Source organism: Syngnathoides biaculeatus, chromosome 5, assembly GCF_019802595.1.
Source record: "Syngnathoides biaculeatus isolate LvHL_M chromosome 5, ASM1980259v1, whole genome shotgun sequence".
In the NCBI taxonomy this organism is placed as follows: domain Eukaryota; kingdom Metazoa; phylum Chordata; class Actinopteri; order Syngnathiformes; family Syngnathidae; genus Syngnathoides; species Syngnathoides biaculeatus.
Window position 1 is genome coordinate 289,475 of NC_084644.1, and position 13,841 is coordinate 303,315.

Here is a 13,841-nt window from a genome sequence, read left to right on the forward strand (position 1 = left end):
GCCCCTCTCATTCTTGCACATATATTCTCTTTGACTTTGGCTAATCGTCATTCCTCTCCTTGCCAGTTCGAGCCTCCATCTTTGAAAGGGTTCCCTCCGATGTCATCTGCGAGCGTCACGGTTTAAGGGGATTCCGGTCTAACCTCATCGGTCAGCCTATCCATTGCCACAGCGAACAGGAAGGGGCTCAGAGCTGATCCCTGATGCAGTCCCACCTCCACCTGTTCCGCTGCCCTGTACTATTGTAACATATTTCTCCTCCACACGCATGCGGTCCCCCAGTTTTTTTTTTTTTCTAGATCCACAAAGACAGACGCAACGTAGCTCCCTCTGACCTTGTCTGTCGCGTCGTCAAGTGGTCTCCTCGTTGTGGACGTGAAACCCTTCCTCTCGCGTTCCTCCAGCTGTGCACATGGCGCACACTTTTGGTTATTTGGTTGCATTACAAAAACCAAGGTGGTTTTCGATGTTGAGCAGAAAAGCGCTCGCGTCCTCTCCGAAGAAAAGAATTGCGCCACTTGAATCGAACCCAACCGGAATAATAATTTTGATAAGAAAAACGTGACCAAAAAAAATCCTGCAATATTTTCCAAAGTGCAAAGTAAATTGTTGCCTTTATTTTTTTTTTCTCATTTAACATAAAGTTATGCATTACATGTTGGAACATTGAGTCGTGAAAAAAGTTGAATTTCGTTGCGATTAATTTACATTTTTGATCAGAAAATCGGGAGAAAAAAAAAAAAGTTCCACATTTTTGGAGTTGTATTCTACAAGAAAAAAGTTCCGGGCTTTTTCTTCCAAATGACGACTTGAATCTAAAAACACGAAATCTCTGTTACGACGCTACTGTCGAACTTTTTTTCCCCCAAAGTCCGAATGTACAGCTTGAGCGTTGTAATTATTCCAACTCGGATCTGGAAAATGTTTCTCGAGAAGGTGGCCTCGTTTTTTCGGGCGCGACCAAATTGCGGGTCAGGCAGTGACGTCGAATAAAAAGTCCACTGCGCACTTTGCATCCATCATCGGTTCCGCCGCGGTCAACGGGCTCTGACTTCTGGTGATAAACATACACACATTGTAATTTCAGAATTAATTATGAAGGTTAAGTTGACTTACCGGTCAAGTTGCTTCTTTGCGACCGCCGGCACGGTTTTTGACAGCCAACAGCTAACCCTAACGTATTCCAATGAAATTCGGTCTTCTTCCAAGTGAAAAAAGTACCCAAAGTAATGTTTTGCCCTGACCGGCCGGGAGTTGACCGCGTGCGCAACGTCATCGGGGTCAGGCGTCGAGGAGGACGTGCCAGCGGCGCACCTGCGCGCCGCCCGCGTCCTTCATGTCCCGCCAGTGGAGGCGCTCCTCCTCACCGCTGCCGTCGCGGCCCAGGGCGGCCCAGCCGATCATCGCCTTGCGCTTGAGGCCGCGCCGGCCGTAGACGGACGCCACCAGCGTGACGTCCGACAGCTGGAAGAGCGCCACCTGGAAGGCGAAGGTCTCCTTGTACACGGGGTTGGGCTGCGAGCGCCGCACCGACGTCTTGCAGCGCGACATCTCCACGCCCGCCGAGTTCAGCAGCGTCAGTCGGGCGAACGTGTCTGGGCGACCGGGACGAGGTCCGGCGGAGGGTGACGGACAACAGAAGGGAGATGATCGACATTAGAAAGCGCACCAAGAAAGAACACGATGAAGCCAGCCAGCAACACCAAGAACGTGACGAACGCCACAGGGAGAGAAACGGCCGTGAGGAAGAACACCGCCAATATGGAGACGATAAAGGATTGCGAGAACAATGTCACGAGGGACACGACTCCAAACAGCGAGAGCAGTGAGCGGGATGACCAACGCCAGAAGCCCCGCAAAAACCTGAGGCGAGGTGGACGACGACGAACACGGCGTGGATAGTGGAGACCGGCGGACGGACCCGAGTACCGGGAGCTCCGCCGGCGGCCCAGTTCCCGAAGCGGCTCCCCTTGACGACCTCCACCGACATCCTGCCGGTGGCGGAGGTGTAGGAGAGGCCCATCAGGAGCTCGGGAGCGGCGCTCTGCGTCGGCGAGGCGGCCGGGCCGGGTTCCGAGTCCGCGCCCTGCACAGAAATGGGAGAAACCGCGTCAAGACCCGCGCAGAGAGGAGGGCGGACGGGACGACGGAGAGGAACGGCAACCGGAACGGGGGAGACGAAGGAGCATCTCGGTCCGTCCATTCCTGAGCGTTTTGTTTTGACAGAAAGGTGGATCGGTTGGGACCCATTAAAGTCACGTCAATGGGGGGACAGCAACAGCAAACCGACTCCACGAGTACAGGATGTTGAAACGGCGCTAGTACGCAGACCACAGTCATGCTGCTGGGCTCTTGACTGAAAACACTTGATCAAGTTGGCTTCGGGTACCTCGACGTCATGGCGAGGCCCCAGGACCAGACGGAAGTCTGCCGTTCCGCCGGCCGGGTCGACGCCGGTCAGAGGCAGAACTTTCTCGCCCATCATCCGCCGCCGCGACACCATCCCCTCCAGGGCGTACACGCGGAACCTGAGAGCCGCCGCCGGCAGGCTCGAGGCCTCCACGGGCGTCAAAGCGAAGGTCTGGTTGAAGTCCAGCGCCGCTGCTCCCTCGGCGCCGGCCGGCCTCCTGAGAACTGTCTTGCGCCGTTGCTTCTTGGCGGGCAGGAGGACCACGTGGACCCGCCAGGCGTCCGCGCCGCCGCGCCGCCTGTCCGGAAGATCTCGCGCCGACGCCACGGTGACCAGCAGCTCCTGGGCCGCCCCTCGGTACTCCAGCGAGACCAGCAGGTCGCAGCACTTGGAGACGGGTCGCCGGGGAGATGAGCCGGCGGCGTTCGTTGTCCGGGGCCCCTGATGGGAGGGGAGGGTGTTTTAGGGTTAGGCCTCCGTTTTCTTGCGGGATTTTCAGTGTAAAATAAAAACCTGTTCTCAGGTCCCGGTGTGATAAGGCTGAAGAAATAATGCGGAAAAACACGGGGGGGAAAAACCCCGCAAAATGTCGAGCCTTGTTGTGTTTTGCGCGCGTTGTCCAGTGACAACGTTTCCGATCGCCACGTTAGCAGCGCGCAGTACCTGATTTGGATTCTGATTCCACGCATCAGCAGTTTTGCGACACCCTGCCTCCGGATCCTCCGAGTTGTCCTCCGTCGTCGGCGGTTTCGCGGCGGAGGGGGCGGCACTTTCTTCCGTGGCGGCCAATGAAGATTGTTGTTGTGGCGCCCCCTGTGCCTTATCCAGAGGATTACGTTGCCCGTCGGCCTCTGCGAGGAGCAAAGGCGTCCGCGTCACGATTGGGCTCATTTTCACGGTCGCGCCGCAACAAAGATTTGTCTGCTCGTGACTGGGAAGACAACAATGGGAAGCTCCAGCGGCTAAAAGCTAAGCAGAGCACCCGCTAAGCGGCAGATCCGTCATTTGGGCTCGTTGTTTACCTTCCCGCGTGGACGACTCCTCGCCGGAATGCGCTTGCTCCGCGCCCCCAAAGCTCGACGCTGAAATCTCAAAGCGCTCCGTCAAATGGTTGTCGCTGTCCGAGGAAGACTGGACGCCGCCGCCGCCGCCGCCGTCCACGCCCGAGCCCTCAACTTGCCGCACACAAAACAGGACAAAGGTGATTTTTGGGGAGCCACCGGCGGGCCAACCTTTGAAAGACAAACTCGACCGGCTCCCTCCTCCAACGCGTGATGAAGAGGATCGCCGAGCTAAGACGGCGCCCATCCAAGCAGAAATGGGGCGCTCGGAACCGCGGCCTCACCTGACTTCACCCGCGCATCGAGTCCTGTCCTACTGCCCTCTGCTGGTCACAATTGGAGCCCCAACATTGGACACCAATTCCTTCTGCGCTCGTTTCGGTTCGCGGGATATCCTCACTCCATTCTTCCATCCATTTTCTGAGTGGCTTATCCTCACGAGGGTCGCGTCCTATCCCACATTTCAATATTCTCACTCATTCAGCTCATTTCATTCTCAGAGCATTCAGTCAATCGCAGCAAAACAGAACCCCGACATTTTTCAGGTATCTGTACTTCACTTGCGTTTGGCAACTTTTGACTTGGAACACTTGAAAAGAGAGATCTCTCCTTTTAACACCTAACACGAGCGACGCGGTAGGACGCCGATGAAGCCGCCGCTAACGTTCAGCCGCCACAGCCGCAGCGACTTGAAGTCGACGGCGTCGGCATTCCGTGTTTGTGGACGGCAAAGTTGGAAACCAAAATGACGAATCACAACGGGGGAACTCTCAACTCTGAAAAAAGCTCTCGGAAGTAAGAATATTTTGGGCTCATTTGTCCGCATCCGGAGTTGTTTTCAGCAGAAAGCCAACTGGTTGAAGTGTGGCTCGCTGGCAGTAAATCGCGTCACGTCTCAGCATTGGCCAATTATTTGCGGCACATTTATTTGCCCGCTGCCATAACAAATCTTGAAAAAACATGGAAAGTAGCCAGTAAAGTAACTTTACTGAGGGTGCGGTGGCCCACTGGGCGTTCGGTTCCCATTCAGTTCACGGTGCGAACGGTCTTCCGGGTCTGTGTGCGCCCTGCGACCGACTGCCGACCGGTTCGGGGCGCAGTCCGCCCCTCGCCCGAAGCTTCGGCGGCCCGAGCCAGGACATAAGCGCGGATGGATGAAAATAGCCATAATTTGATCCATTTGGAGTTCCTTCTGGGCAGAGGGCAAATTTTGAAAGAAATGATCGTTTTTCATTTTGTTTATCTGAGCTGGAGTGGGGGGGGGAACGACGTTTTGCTGGTCCTACCTGTTTTGATCCGTTGCGTCAATCATCCAAAGGGAGACGCCAATCTCACAGGATCTGCATTTTGTGATTGGCTTGAAAATTTTCAATTAACCTGCCACTTTTTTTTTTTACCTTTCCAGAATAATCTCAAATGGAATAAGTCCCGTAAAAAGACGGATTGTCCCTTTAACGCCCGTCGTGAATCCAAACTATCCTTTTAAAACGTGTCGTGAAGACGTAGCACACCTTTAACGTTCATCCCGAGCGTTTTTGGGGCGAGCGCGTTCAAACGTCATCAGCTGAAATCTTGTTGACGGCGCGCGACTTGTTTGAGGTACGACCGGACCGACGTGTCCCGTGACGCCGTCGTGGCGGCGTATTTACTTTTGACCTATTGTTGACATTGCAATGACCTCAGGCAGCCATTGTTGATTCAGAAATGCGGCCGGGTTTGCACACCGACGCTTTCCGTTCTTTTCGGATCCGCGGCATCTAACGCAAAACAACTGCAAGTCTTCGATACGTTGAAATTTGATCTTTTTTCATTTTTGCATCCGAGTGGGATGTCAGCGCATTGGCGACGAGCTAGCACGAGCGCTAATGACCGCCCCCGTGCCCGCAGTCTCAGGACACGACGGTGTTTGATATGCGTCTGCCCCCCCCCCCCCCACACACACACACCCGGCGAACAGAATCGAGCGTTCGCTGTGACTGAGACAGATCGATGGCGATGGCCATTTTCTCCTCTCCCTTCTTCGTATTCTTCTCTAGCGACACCGTTTGAATGTGTGACGTGAAAGCGGACCCAAGACTCGCCCTAATTTAAAATGGAACTGACTTTGCCCAATTTTCTGACGCTCGGATTAACGGCACAGATGCGAAAATGAATCGCGGGCTGAAAGCTTTCCTAAATGACGGCAACGGACGAAAAGGCTTTTGCGCTTTATCAGGCAGCGCGACCGTTATTCTCTGGGACGGAGATAACGTCGACGGGAAGATCGCGGTCGGACCGGTGACTGCTAACGGCGACAGGCTAAATCGCCCAGCCCACTGGATGAAAGGAGCCCGGCGTCCGTAGCTCCGCGCCCGCCGCGCCACGTGAACATGCGCGAGAAACCACGACCATCTTCTCACGTTGGCACACAAAGAAGTAGGAAAGGTTCTTTTGGTTGGGCTCAGCGACCGACCCCAAACGGGCGAACACACGCTGGAAAGAATGAACTTGTGGAGCAACGTTCGGACAGAGCCGGCCGGCTTCCCGTCGAAGGCCGCGTCCGCTCGTCCCGCGATGTCAACGGGATCTCACCGAGGCCTCGGCGGATCCCCGGCGAACGTCGCGCGCCGGAGAGCCGCTGTCGCTCCAGACACGGAGCCCCGCCCACTTTGGAGAAGCAGAGCATCTTGTTGACGAAGAGGAAGAGGAGCGCCAGCGCCGCGATGAAGACGCCCACCGCCGACAGGAAGCCCGCCGCTTCCGCTGTGACTGGTCGCAGGAGGAAGAGGGGACACACACCCGCATGCTGATCAGAAAACACCGACAAGACAACTTTCACCGTAGGACGCAACAACAATCCTCCATCGTGGCACCTTCGCTGGATGGCTCGAATTGAAACAACCAAAAGAGGTCACGCGACGACAAGGTGCCAGTTGACCCGGCGGCAGCTGAAGTGAAAATGTTCCCAGGGAACGTCGGATGTTGGCACTCGACGAATGACGAAAGGACGACGGCGGATGGCCTCCAAATTGTTGGAGCAAAAACCGTGAAAAAACCATGAATCATTTCGAAAGCAACGGAGGGACCAACACATTTGCACGTTTCACAGTCGTTTTTGTCACGGGCCGCGATGGCGTCCGGGCTGACTTGAAGAGACCCAGACGTAAACTTGGGCGGAGGAAGGACAGGCCGGCGTCTCGAGCGACACCAAGCAGTCCGAAGAGTCAAAGGCCCGGACGCACCCGAACGACAACGCGCTAACGCAGAGCAGGCTGGAGATGAGCGTCGGCCCGGCAACGGCAACAGCCGCTGGGCTCTGTTAAGGTGTGGTCTCGTGTTACCATGACGACATGCGTCTCCGTGCCAATTGGCCTTCGGGACAACTTTGGCAATGTAGACGATGCACAAAGAAAGGACGGCGCGACTGAAAGAAGGTCAACTCGAGTTTGAGCCGCCGCAGACAGAAGCGTCAAATTGTCAAATGAAGTTTTTCAAACGACCAAAAAGTGACTTTCCGACCCCCCGGCTACATCAGTCCAAGTCTGCAGCTGGACCCGAGTGGAGCTCCAGTGCACGAGTCGACATGATCAGCATCACCTTTGGCAGCTTTTGCGCCAACTTTCAAGGTCACGTGACCATCGCACTCCACCTACTTTCAACTTCCAAAGATGGCGCCGTCGAGTTTGGCGCCGCGCTCATTTCTTCTGAAGTGTCCTCGTCCTCCTCCTCCTCCTCCTCCTCCTCCTCCGACAGGTCCTTCTTCATCCGTCCCGTCGTCTTTCTTTGTGTTCCTGCCGTTGCGTCCGTCTCCGGTTCCCGTGAGGCGGGGGCGTGGTGCCAGGGCTGAGGGGGGCGGGGCCGACGCGCGTACGTCATCTGCGGCTCGATGAACAAAAACAGGAGCGAAGAATGTTTCCGAAGGGTCCACCGAGTGAGTGCGCAACAAGCGGCAGACGACTCCAAACGGGAAGGACAAGTGCGTATTTCCACACAAGCACGTCAGACCGGCAAGCGGGAGCAAGAGGCCGCCGAGACCTCCGCGTTTGCGCTTGGACTCCATCCAGTCCTGAACACAAAAAGCTGACACGATTATCCAACACTTTTTCATTTTTTGTTAGATTACAACACACGTGTCTTTATGCAGCTAGCGACCTCACACGGGTGCGTCTGATTCAGGATAACAATTCGTGGAGTGGAGGTGGTCTTTGAAAGGCGGACCAGCAGGTCTTTGAGGGTCACGATTCGAGCCGATACAACAGCTTTATCACACAAATAAATCGTTACAAAAAAAAAAAACATACATTGTGATTTCTGGATTTTTCTTCGGAGATGAAATCTCTCGATGTGGACAGACCTCTCCATGATTTCCAAGTGGGAGGACTTGCAATGTAGCGAGCGGGCTGTTCAAAATACTTCTTTTCTTCACTGTAAACGTGGAGCGAGCGAGCGCGTGCGGAAAACAAGAAAAGATATTGCGCAAGACGGCGGCTGGGATGAGCCCCGCCACTCCTGCTAAGGAGGTGGAAGTCTGGCGCGCTCTTCACGATCTTTCTTCTTTCTTTGCTGAAAAGGAAAACGAAAAAGCGTCAGAGAATGCGACGACGATGACGACGGACGACGACGGACGACGACGACACCTTGAGGGCCGCGCTCCATGGCGGTCAGACAATTGATGCTCGTGGACGTGGTGGCTTCTTTCCACATTTCACCTTGAAAAAGCAATCATCATCACAAGTTGTTAGGAGCAAACGCTTCATGTGCATATCATCAAGCGCCGGTGTTAAACCCGTGGCTCGGGGGCCAGATCGGCACCGCCGCACCATTTTGCCTGGTCCGCTAAGGCAAATCACAAACGTCACGTTTCAACTTTTCATGTTAGCGTCATTGCATCTGAACGGGACCAAATTGCACGTGCCCGGCGCATCCTCGGAAAACGTAGCAAAGGCAAACCAGGGCAGAGCAGCATTTAAAAGTGCTTCGGCAAAAACGGAGAAAATTGCTTCAGGTTTGGATCACAGCGAGCCAGACAACGGTACGTCGAAAATTCAAAGATTCATTTCCCTGACGTACATAGTGCGCCTCAGACGATGACGCACGTCAACGATTCGGACTGTCCGATTGACCCGCCTGAAGCCTGAAGGCAAAAGAGCAAAGAGGCGATGACCGGGGCGAAAAGTCGAAATATCCAAATGGCAACTTGTCTTGTCTCGGCTCGCAAAAAAAGCAATCGTTGGAAAATACGGAACGCCACCTTCGGCCGGGTTCAAATCCACTTTGGGATACGAGCGCGGTCGCCAGACAAATTCAACTCGTATCTCGAGGCGAGTCCCACTGTGGAGTCGCGGTTGGAAGGTTGCCAATATTTTTTGCTCACTTCTGTTAGCTCGTCTATGGCATTTTGCATTAAACGTTAGCATTAAGCTAGTTGAAATTTATGTCCAGCGTTTCATCATCTTTTGTCTTACATCGCAAAAAAAATAAAATAAATAAAATAGAATTCGGCGGATGAACAACTTGAAGCAAGTTTGAATCAATTTCAAAAATTTCAACGATTTGAAGGCGAGCGCGAGGCGTCACAGGGGAGGGAGCAAAAGATGCCACGTTGGCCCACCGACCTGCGATCCGGACCTTCTCGTGGGTTCTGGCTTTCAGCGAAATTTTCCTGGAAGCGCTGCGTCCTTTCTGGGGGGCGGGGCCAGACGAGTCCACTCCCACCTCCCGATGGCGGCGAGACTTGCAGACCTTCGGGCAAACGAAAACCTTTTCGTGAGCGAGAGTCGGGCACACCAGCCCGGAGCGGCGCCGCCGACCGACCTGGGCCGCTTGTCCGTAGGCTTTGGACTTGATGGACGACAGGAGTTGAGCTCTGTGGACGCTCTGGACACAAGTCAAATACTTGAGCATATGATTCATATTTAGCCACGTGGGGGTGGGGGGCACCAATGAAGTTAAAAGTGGGACAAAAATATTCATAATGTCACAATGCCTCACGTTTGGATCGAAAGCAACAACTCGCAATGTGGAATTCGCGTCGCTACAGCAGTGCAGAGCGGTAATTGGCTGTGGGCGTGGCTAACTGAGGGATCGCCATTGTGGCTGTCCAATCAGCGGCCGAGCACCAGACTCCCTCCAGGAAATGAAGGCAAACGCAATCGTCGGCTCCAGAAACACACATTTGCCATTTTTTTCGTTTTTCAATCATATTCTGACTTCAAAACGCAACTCAATCAAATGTGAAGCATCAAAGAGGTTGTTTGCACTTGTTCTGCACTTTCCGCTGTGGGCACCAGGGGGCAGAAAACTACTAACAGACTCCTCCTCCTCTTCCTTTTTTTTCCCAACGCGCGCGTTGCGCCACCATTTGTTTTCAAACTGCGACAATTGATGCTAATGTTAGCATGAAGCTAAAGAGCTTTTTTTGTCAAAGACAAAGTTGATTGGTTGAAATATATGAGGCTCAATTCTCTTTGCCGTCTGCATAGTTTGCCGCTAAACTTCAGCCGGGAGTGGCAACAAAAGAGTTTGAAGTCATTGAGCGAGTTGAAGTTTGGGTTCTCGGGACGGCGGTCGGCTCGCCGCCGTGTCGTCACGGGACGGCGCGTCGGGCACCTCCTCTCTCGTCGACGTTCCCTCGGCGACGTCCTCGTCGCCGTCGCTCGCTTCCTGGGAAAAAGAAGGAAACGCGGGCAGAGCGTCAGGATATCGCCGGCGGCCCGACCGAAGGGGAAAGTCCGGCCAGCGACCTGCCGCTCCGTCTTCTGCCAGCTGTGGAAGTCGACCACGTGCCCTCGCAGCAGCGCCGGCAAGTCGTCGCGGGTCACGTCCAGGCCCAGCCGCTCCCGCTGCGCCGGCGACCGGACGCTCGACTTGAGCTGCTTGTAAAGCTCGTGGACGTTGGACAGCTCCTGACAACGTGGCGAGCGGCGCCGGCCGTCACTAAAAGCGCCCGCGCGCGCGGGCGGGCGTGCGGGCCACTCACCTCCAAGGCGTCTCGGTCGAGGAGCTCCTGGGGGCCGCAGGCCCTGGCCACAAATTTGTTGCCCAGCTGAGAACGAACTTCCTTGGGGCGCCGCTCGAACGTCAGCTGCCGGCGCAAAAAACGCAACCGGTCGTTAACGGCAGGCGGCTGCAAACGGAGTTTCCTGCCACGGAAACTTGGACTCTGTCCACCAAAGCGAATTCCTGTCTGTCCATTCTCGCCGAAAACATCTTTTTTTTCTTTGAGCAATCGCCGCAGTGAGTTGTTCCGACACAGTCCGCGTTCCACCCTTCTGCGCCTGCCTGCGCACGTCCGCCGCCATATCGGACAGCAAACTCGGACAAAGCGCCGCTGCCTCCGCGACACGTCCGCTATGTTGTTAGGAGGGCTCTGCGGGCCGTCTGCGACCCTCCAAAGAGCCAGATGTGGCTCGCGAGCCAGAGCTTCCCCACCCCTTTAACCTTTCAACCTCCTGCAGAGGAGACGGAAGGGAGAAAGCCCCAGAAAGCAACCGGAACTGAAAAGCATTTCAAAGGCGGAACGCGAGGGAGGCCCGTGTGCCAGCGAATCGGACTCCGAGTTCCCAAGGGCGGGGCGCGCCCCGTGGCACTCACCGCTAGGGGCGTGGCGCTGAAGCGGAAGGCCTTTTGGAAGCGCAGCTGGCGGAGGACGAAGATGGCGTCCAGGTGCCGGGCTTCCCGCGCGTCCTTCTCGAAACTCAGCACGTCGGTCCAGTCCTTCAGCGCCACGCCGATCTGCACACGCGTTCACGGGGACAAAGTTCAAGCGGAGGAACACAATCTCAGAAAGTTCCCTTTTGATTCTTTTTTTTTTTTTTTCCCTAACCCCCATTAAGAGTCACACTTTTTTGTCCGAGCTAATAACAACAACTTACACGTTAACTAAATTAAACAAAACAAAAAACAATATATTTAGCTTCCAGATGAGGGGAAAACAAGCAAACTTCTTGACTTTGCCAAAATCCTGACGTAAACGTTATCTTGAAAAAATTGAAGAGTTCAAACGTGGATTTTGGGTGGAAGAAGCACCCGAGAGGCTCGTTTGGGGGCAAAGTCAGACAATGCAAATCTGACCCAAACGAGATCTCAAATGTAAACAAAACACCCCCCCCCCCCCCCCGGAAAAAAAAAAAAAAAAAATTGACATCAATATGCAAAACTGTTTCAACCAAATAGTTTGCCAGTGGCATCAAAATACGGGCAAAACGCTTTCCGGGACGTTTTGCCGTCGTCATTTTGTACGCGTTTGCTAAACGATTTTGACTCTGCGAGAGTTTGGAGATTGTTTTTTTTCCCCTTTCTCGGGGATGACGTCTGTAATCCTCCCGGAAAAAAAGATGGCGGGCAAAAACACTTTTTTTGAATTCATTTCTGGTGACACATTTAGGATGGTGAAATCGCAAACGAGCCAACGCTAGCAAGCGCCGGCGTCGACCTCGCTAGCTGTCGCCGTGACTTTGACGGCTCAAAGGTCAGAGGTCAGCCCGCTGAGTAAACTCCTGAAAAGGTTGCGAGAGTTTATTTTGCTTGCCGCTAAATCGCCCAGTGAAGACTTTCCGCGCTTCCTCCCGTCGGCTTGTTTTCTTCCCGAGACGGTACAAATACCGGACAACGGAAAATTGCACCCGATTCACAATCATATCTTCGCATGCACGTCACAGCCGATTTTTTCTTTTTTTTTTCGCGTGCGCCATCCGTCACGGACACAATCTCTTCATAACTACGAAAAACAAAAATCAAGCCTCGCGCGTGTCCCGAGCAAAGCTGACAAAAGCGTTTGTAAACGGGCTCCCGGCGACGTCGCTAGTGGAAGAAGCGCCCGCGGCCCCCTCGGAAGCGCAAAAGCCGGCCGACGCTCGCCACTCACCCCCGCGCGCGGCGAGGCCGTCTGGCAGTGGTAGAGACCGTAGAGCAGGTAAAGTCCTCCGACTCGGATCTGGAAGCTGAACGGGGGCAGGAAGTAGACGAAGGCCACGTCCAAGGCCAGACGGCTGAACGCCCGCTTCTGGTGGCCCGCCGTGCCGCTGCCACGCCGCAAAAGACACACAAAAGGATTCCTCGCTTTTCACGACAAGCACAAATGAGATCCGTCACGTCCGTTGCCATTCGCGTGCGTTACGAAATCCAGAGAAAGACAAAACAACGCCAATGGCTTCCCATTTGACTTTGGTCCACCTCGACCCAGTTGAGATTTTCTGGGGTTCTGACAAAAGATGAAAACAAGCCTCCAGTGTGACGTCAACTGGGATAGGCACCGGCGCGCCCGCGTCCCTCGTGGGGATAAGCGACAATCACGCTCTCATAGGATTTCTACGCGATAGAAAAATGTGATTTACTAGAATTATTCTTGTTTTCTGCCAAGTTTAAATGTAAAAAAAAAAAAAAAAAACAAACATCAAGTTGTCATCTCGAGCGACAAAAAGAGCCAATGATTTTTCTTTGGTTCATTTCGCGACATCCGATCTTTAACCCTTATCCGATTCTTTTTGTATAAGTGCATTTCCATTGAACGCCGTGAAATCAACTTGAGTCACTTAAATTGGACGCAAAAAAAAACCGTTCAGCAGTGTTTCCGCGCGAACTCACAAAAATATTCGTCCGAAGTTCATTTCTCTCCATATTTTGGAGAACGTCTCAAAGCGGACGCAGTCGGTTCGTTGGAAGCGAGCGAGCAGCTCCTCGCAGTCCGAGCGAACTTCTTGCTTCCACCGGCGGCTCGAATTCATCCTCAAACGCCGTACAAAGCTCAAGAAAAAGTCAAAAGTCAAACACGCAACGCAGCCCCATCCACACACAACCGAAGCTCGCTGCTGCTTTGTGGCTTGGCCATTGTAAACACGGCCCTCCCAAAAGACGTCATCCTTTGACGTGACGTCATCTTCAGGCGACCCTCGTCCGCAAGGGCTTCATGAGACGTTCGAGGCTCTCGGAAATGATGGGAAATAATTAAATACCCCGCCAGCTATTCTTCCTCACACAGACAACGAGTTTGCATATTCATAGGAGTTTTTGGTAGCAAAAACTCTTTATACCAATACTGATAGCATGCCAACTTTGACCAAGGCCTGGAGTGGCAAAGTCATTTAAGCCCGCCCACTAACAAAAAAAACCACACACCCAACGCGCAAATACTACAATAGTGCAGTCGTTATTGACAAGATTTACTTGTTTACGTATGTGGGACCGGTGACCTCTCCCTGACCTCTGTGGAAAAAAACTCAAATTAGAAAACAGCAAATAATCAAATGCAGCATGTTTCATTCTTGGAGGCGCGGTGGAACAGCTGTAAAGTGTTAGCCTCACAGTTCTGAGGACGGAGTTCAATTCCGGCCCCGCCTGTGTGGGGTTTGCATGTTCTCTGGGTTCTCCGGTTTCGTCCCACATCCCCAAAA

At 53.7% G+C, this 13,841-nt stretch overlaps 2 protein-coding genes across 6 annotated transcripts; both read right to left on the reverse strand.

Moving 5' to 3' along the window:
* Positions 1-523: 523 nt before the first annotated feature.
* Positions 524-7,404, reverse strand: syt16 (synaptotagmin XVI). 5 transcript variants are annotated; one of them, XM_061818694.1, is made up of 8 exons: positions 7,104-7,404; positions 6,043-6,219; positions 3,433-3,585; positions 3,074-3,261; positions 2,390-2,851; positions 1,864-2,086; positions 1,117-1,595; positions 524-1,051 (listed from the first exon to the last, which is right to left on the reverse strand). In XM_061818694.1, exons 1-7 carry the CDS (start codon positions 7,324-7,326, stop codon positions 1,282-1,284), a joined length of 1,740 nt encoding a protein of 579 aa, XP_061674678.1. In that variant the 5' UTR covers positions 7,327-7,404; the 3' UTR covers positions 524-1,051; positions 1,117-1,281. The 5 variants fall into 5 exon arrangements, with proteins under 5 accessions (XP_061674678.1, XP_061674677.1, XP_061674681.1 ...); XM_061818693.1 differs by having other exon boundaries at positions 527-1,054; XM_061818696.1 differs by having other exon boundaries at positions 528-1,054; positions 1,930-2,086.
* A 135-nt stretch (positions 7,405-7,539) lies between these two features.
* On the reverse strand, positions 7,540-13,311 carry snapc1b (small nuclear RNA activating complex, polypeptide 1b). The gene is made up of 10 exons (XM_061818702.1): positions 13,036-13,311; positions 12,317-12,473; positions 11,044-11,184; positions 10,430-10,534; positions 10,194-10,355; positions 10,060-10,113; positions 9,265-9,327; positions 9,066-9,192; positions 8,088-8,159; positions 7,540-8,013 (listed from the first exon to the last, which is right to left on the reverse strand). Exons 1-10 carry the CDS (start codon positions 13,173-13,175, stop codon positions 7,991-7,993), a joined length of 1,044 nt encoding a protein of 347 aa, XP_061674686.1. The 5' UTR covers positions 13,176-13,311; the 3' UTR covers positions 7,540-7,990.
* Positions 13,312-13,841: the final 530 nt, after the last annotated feature.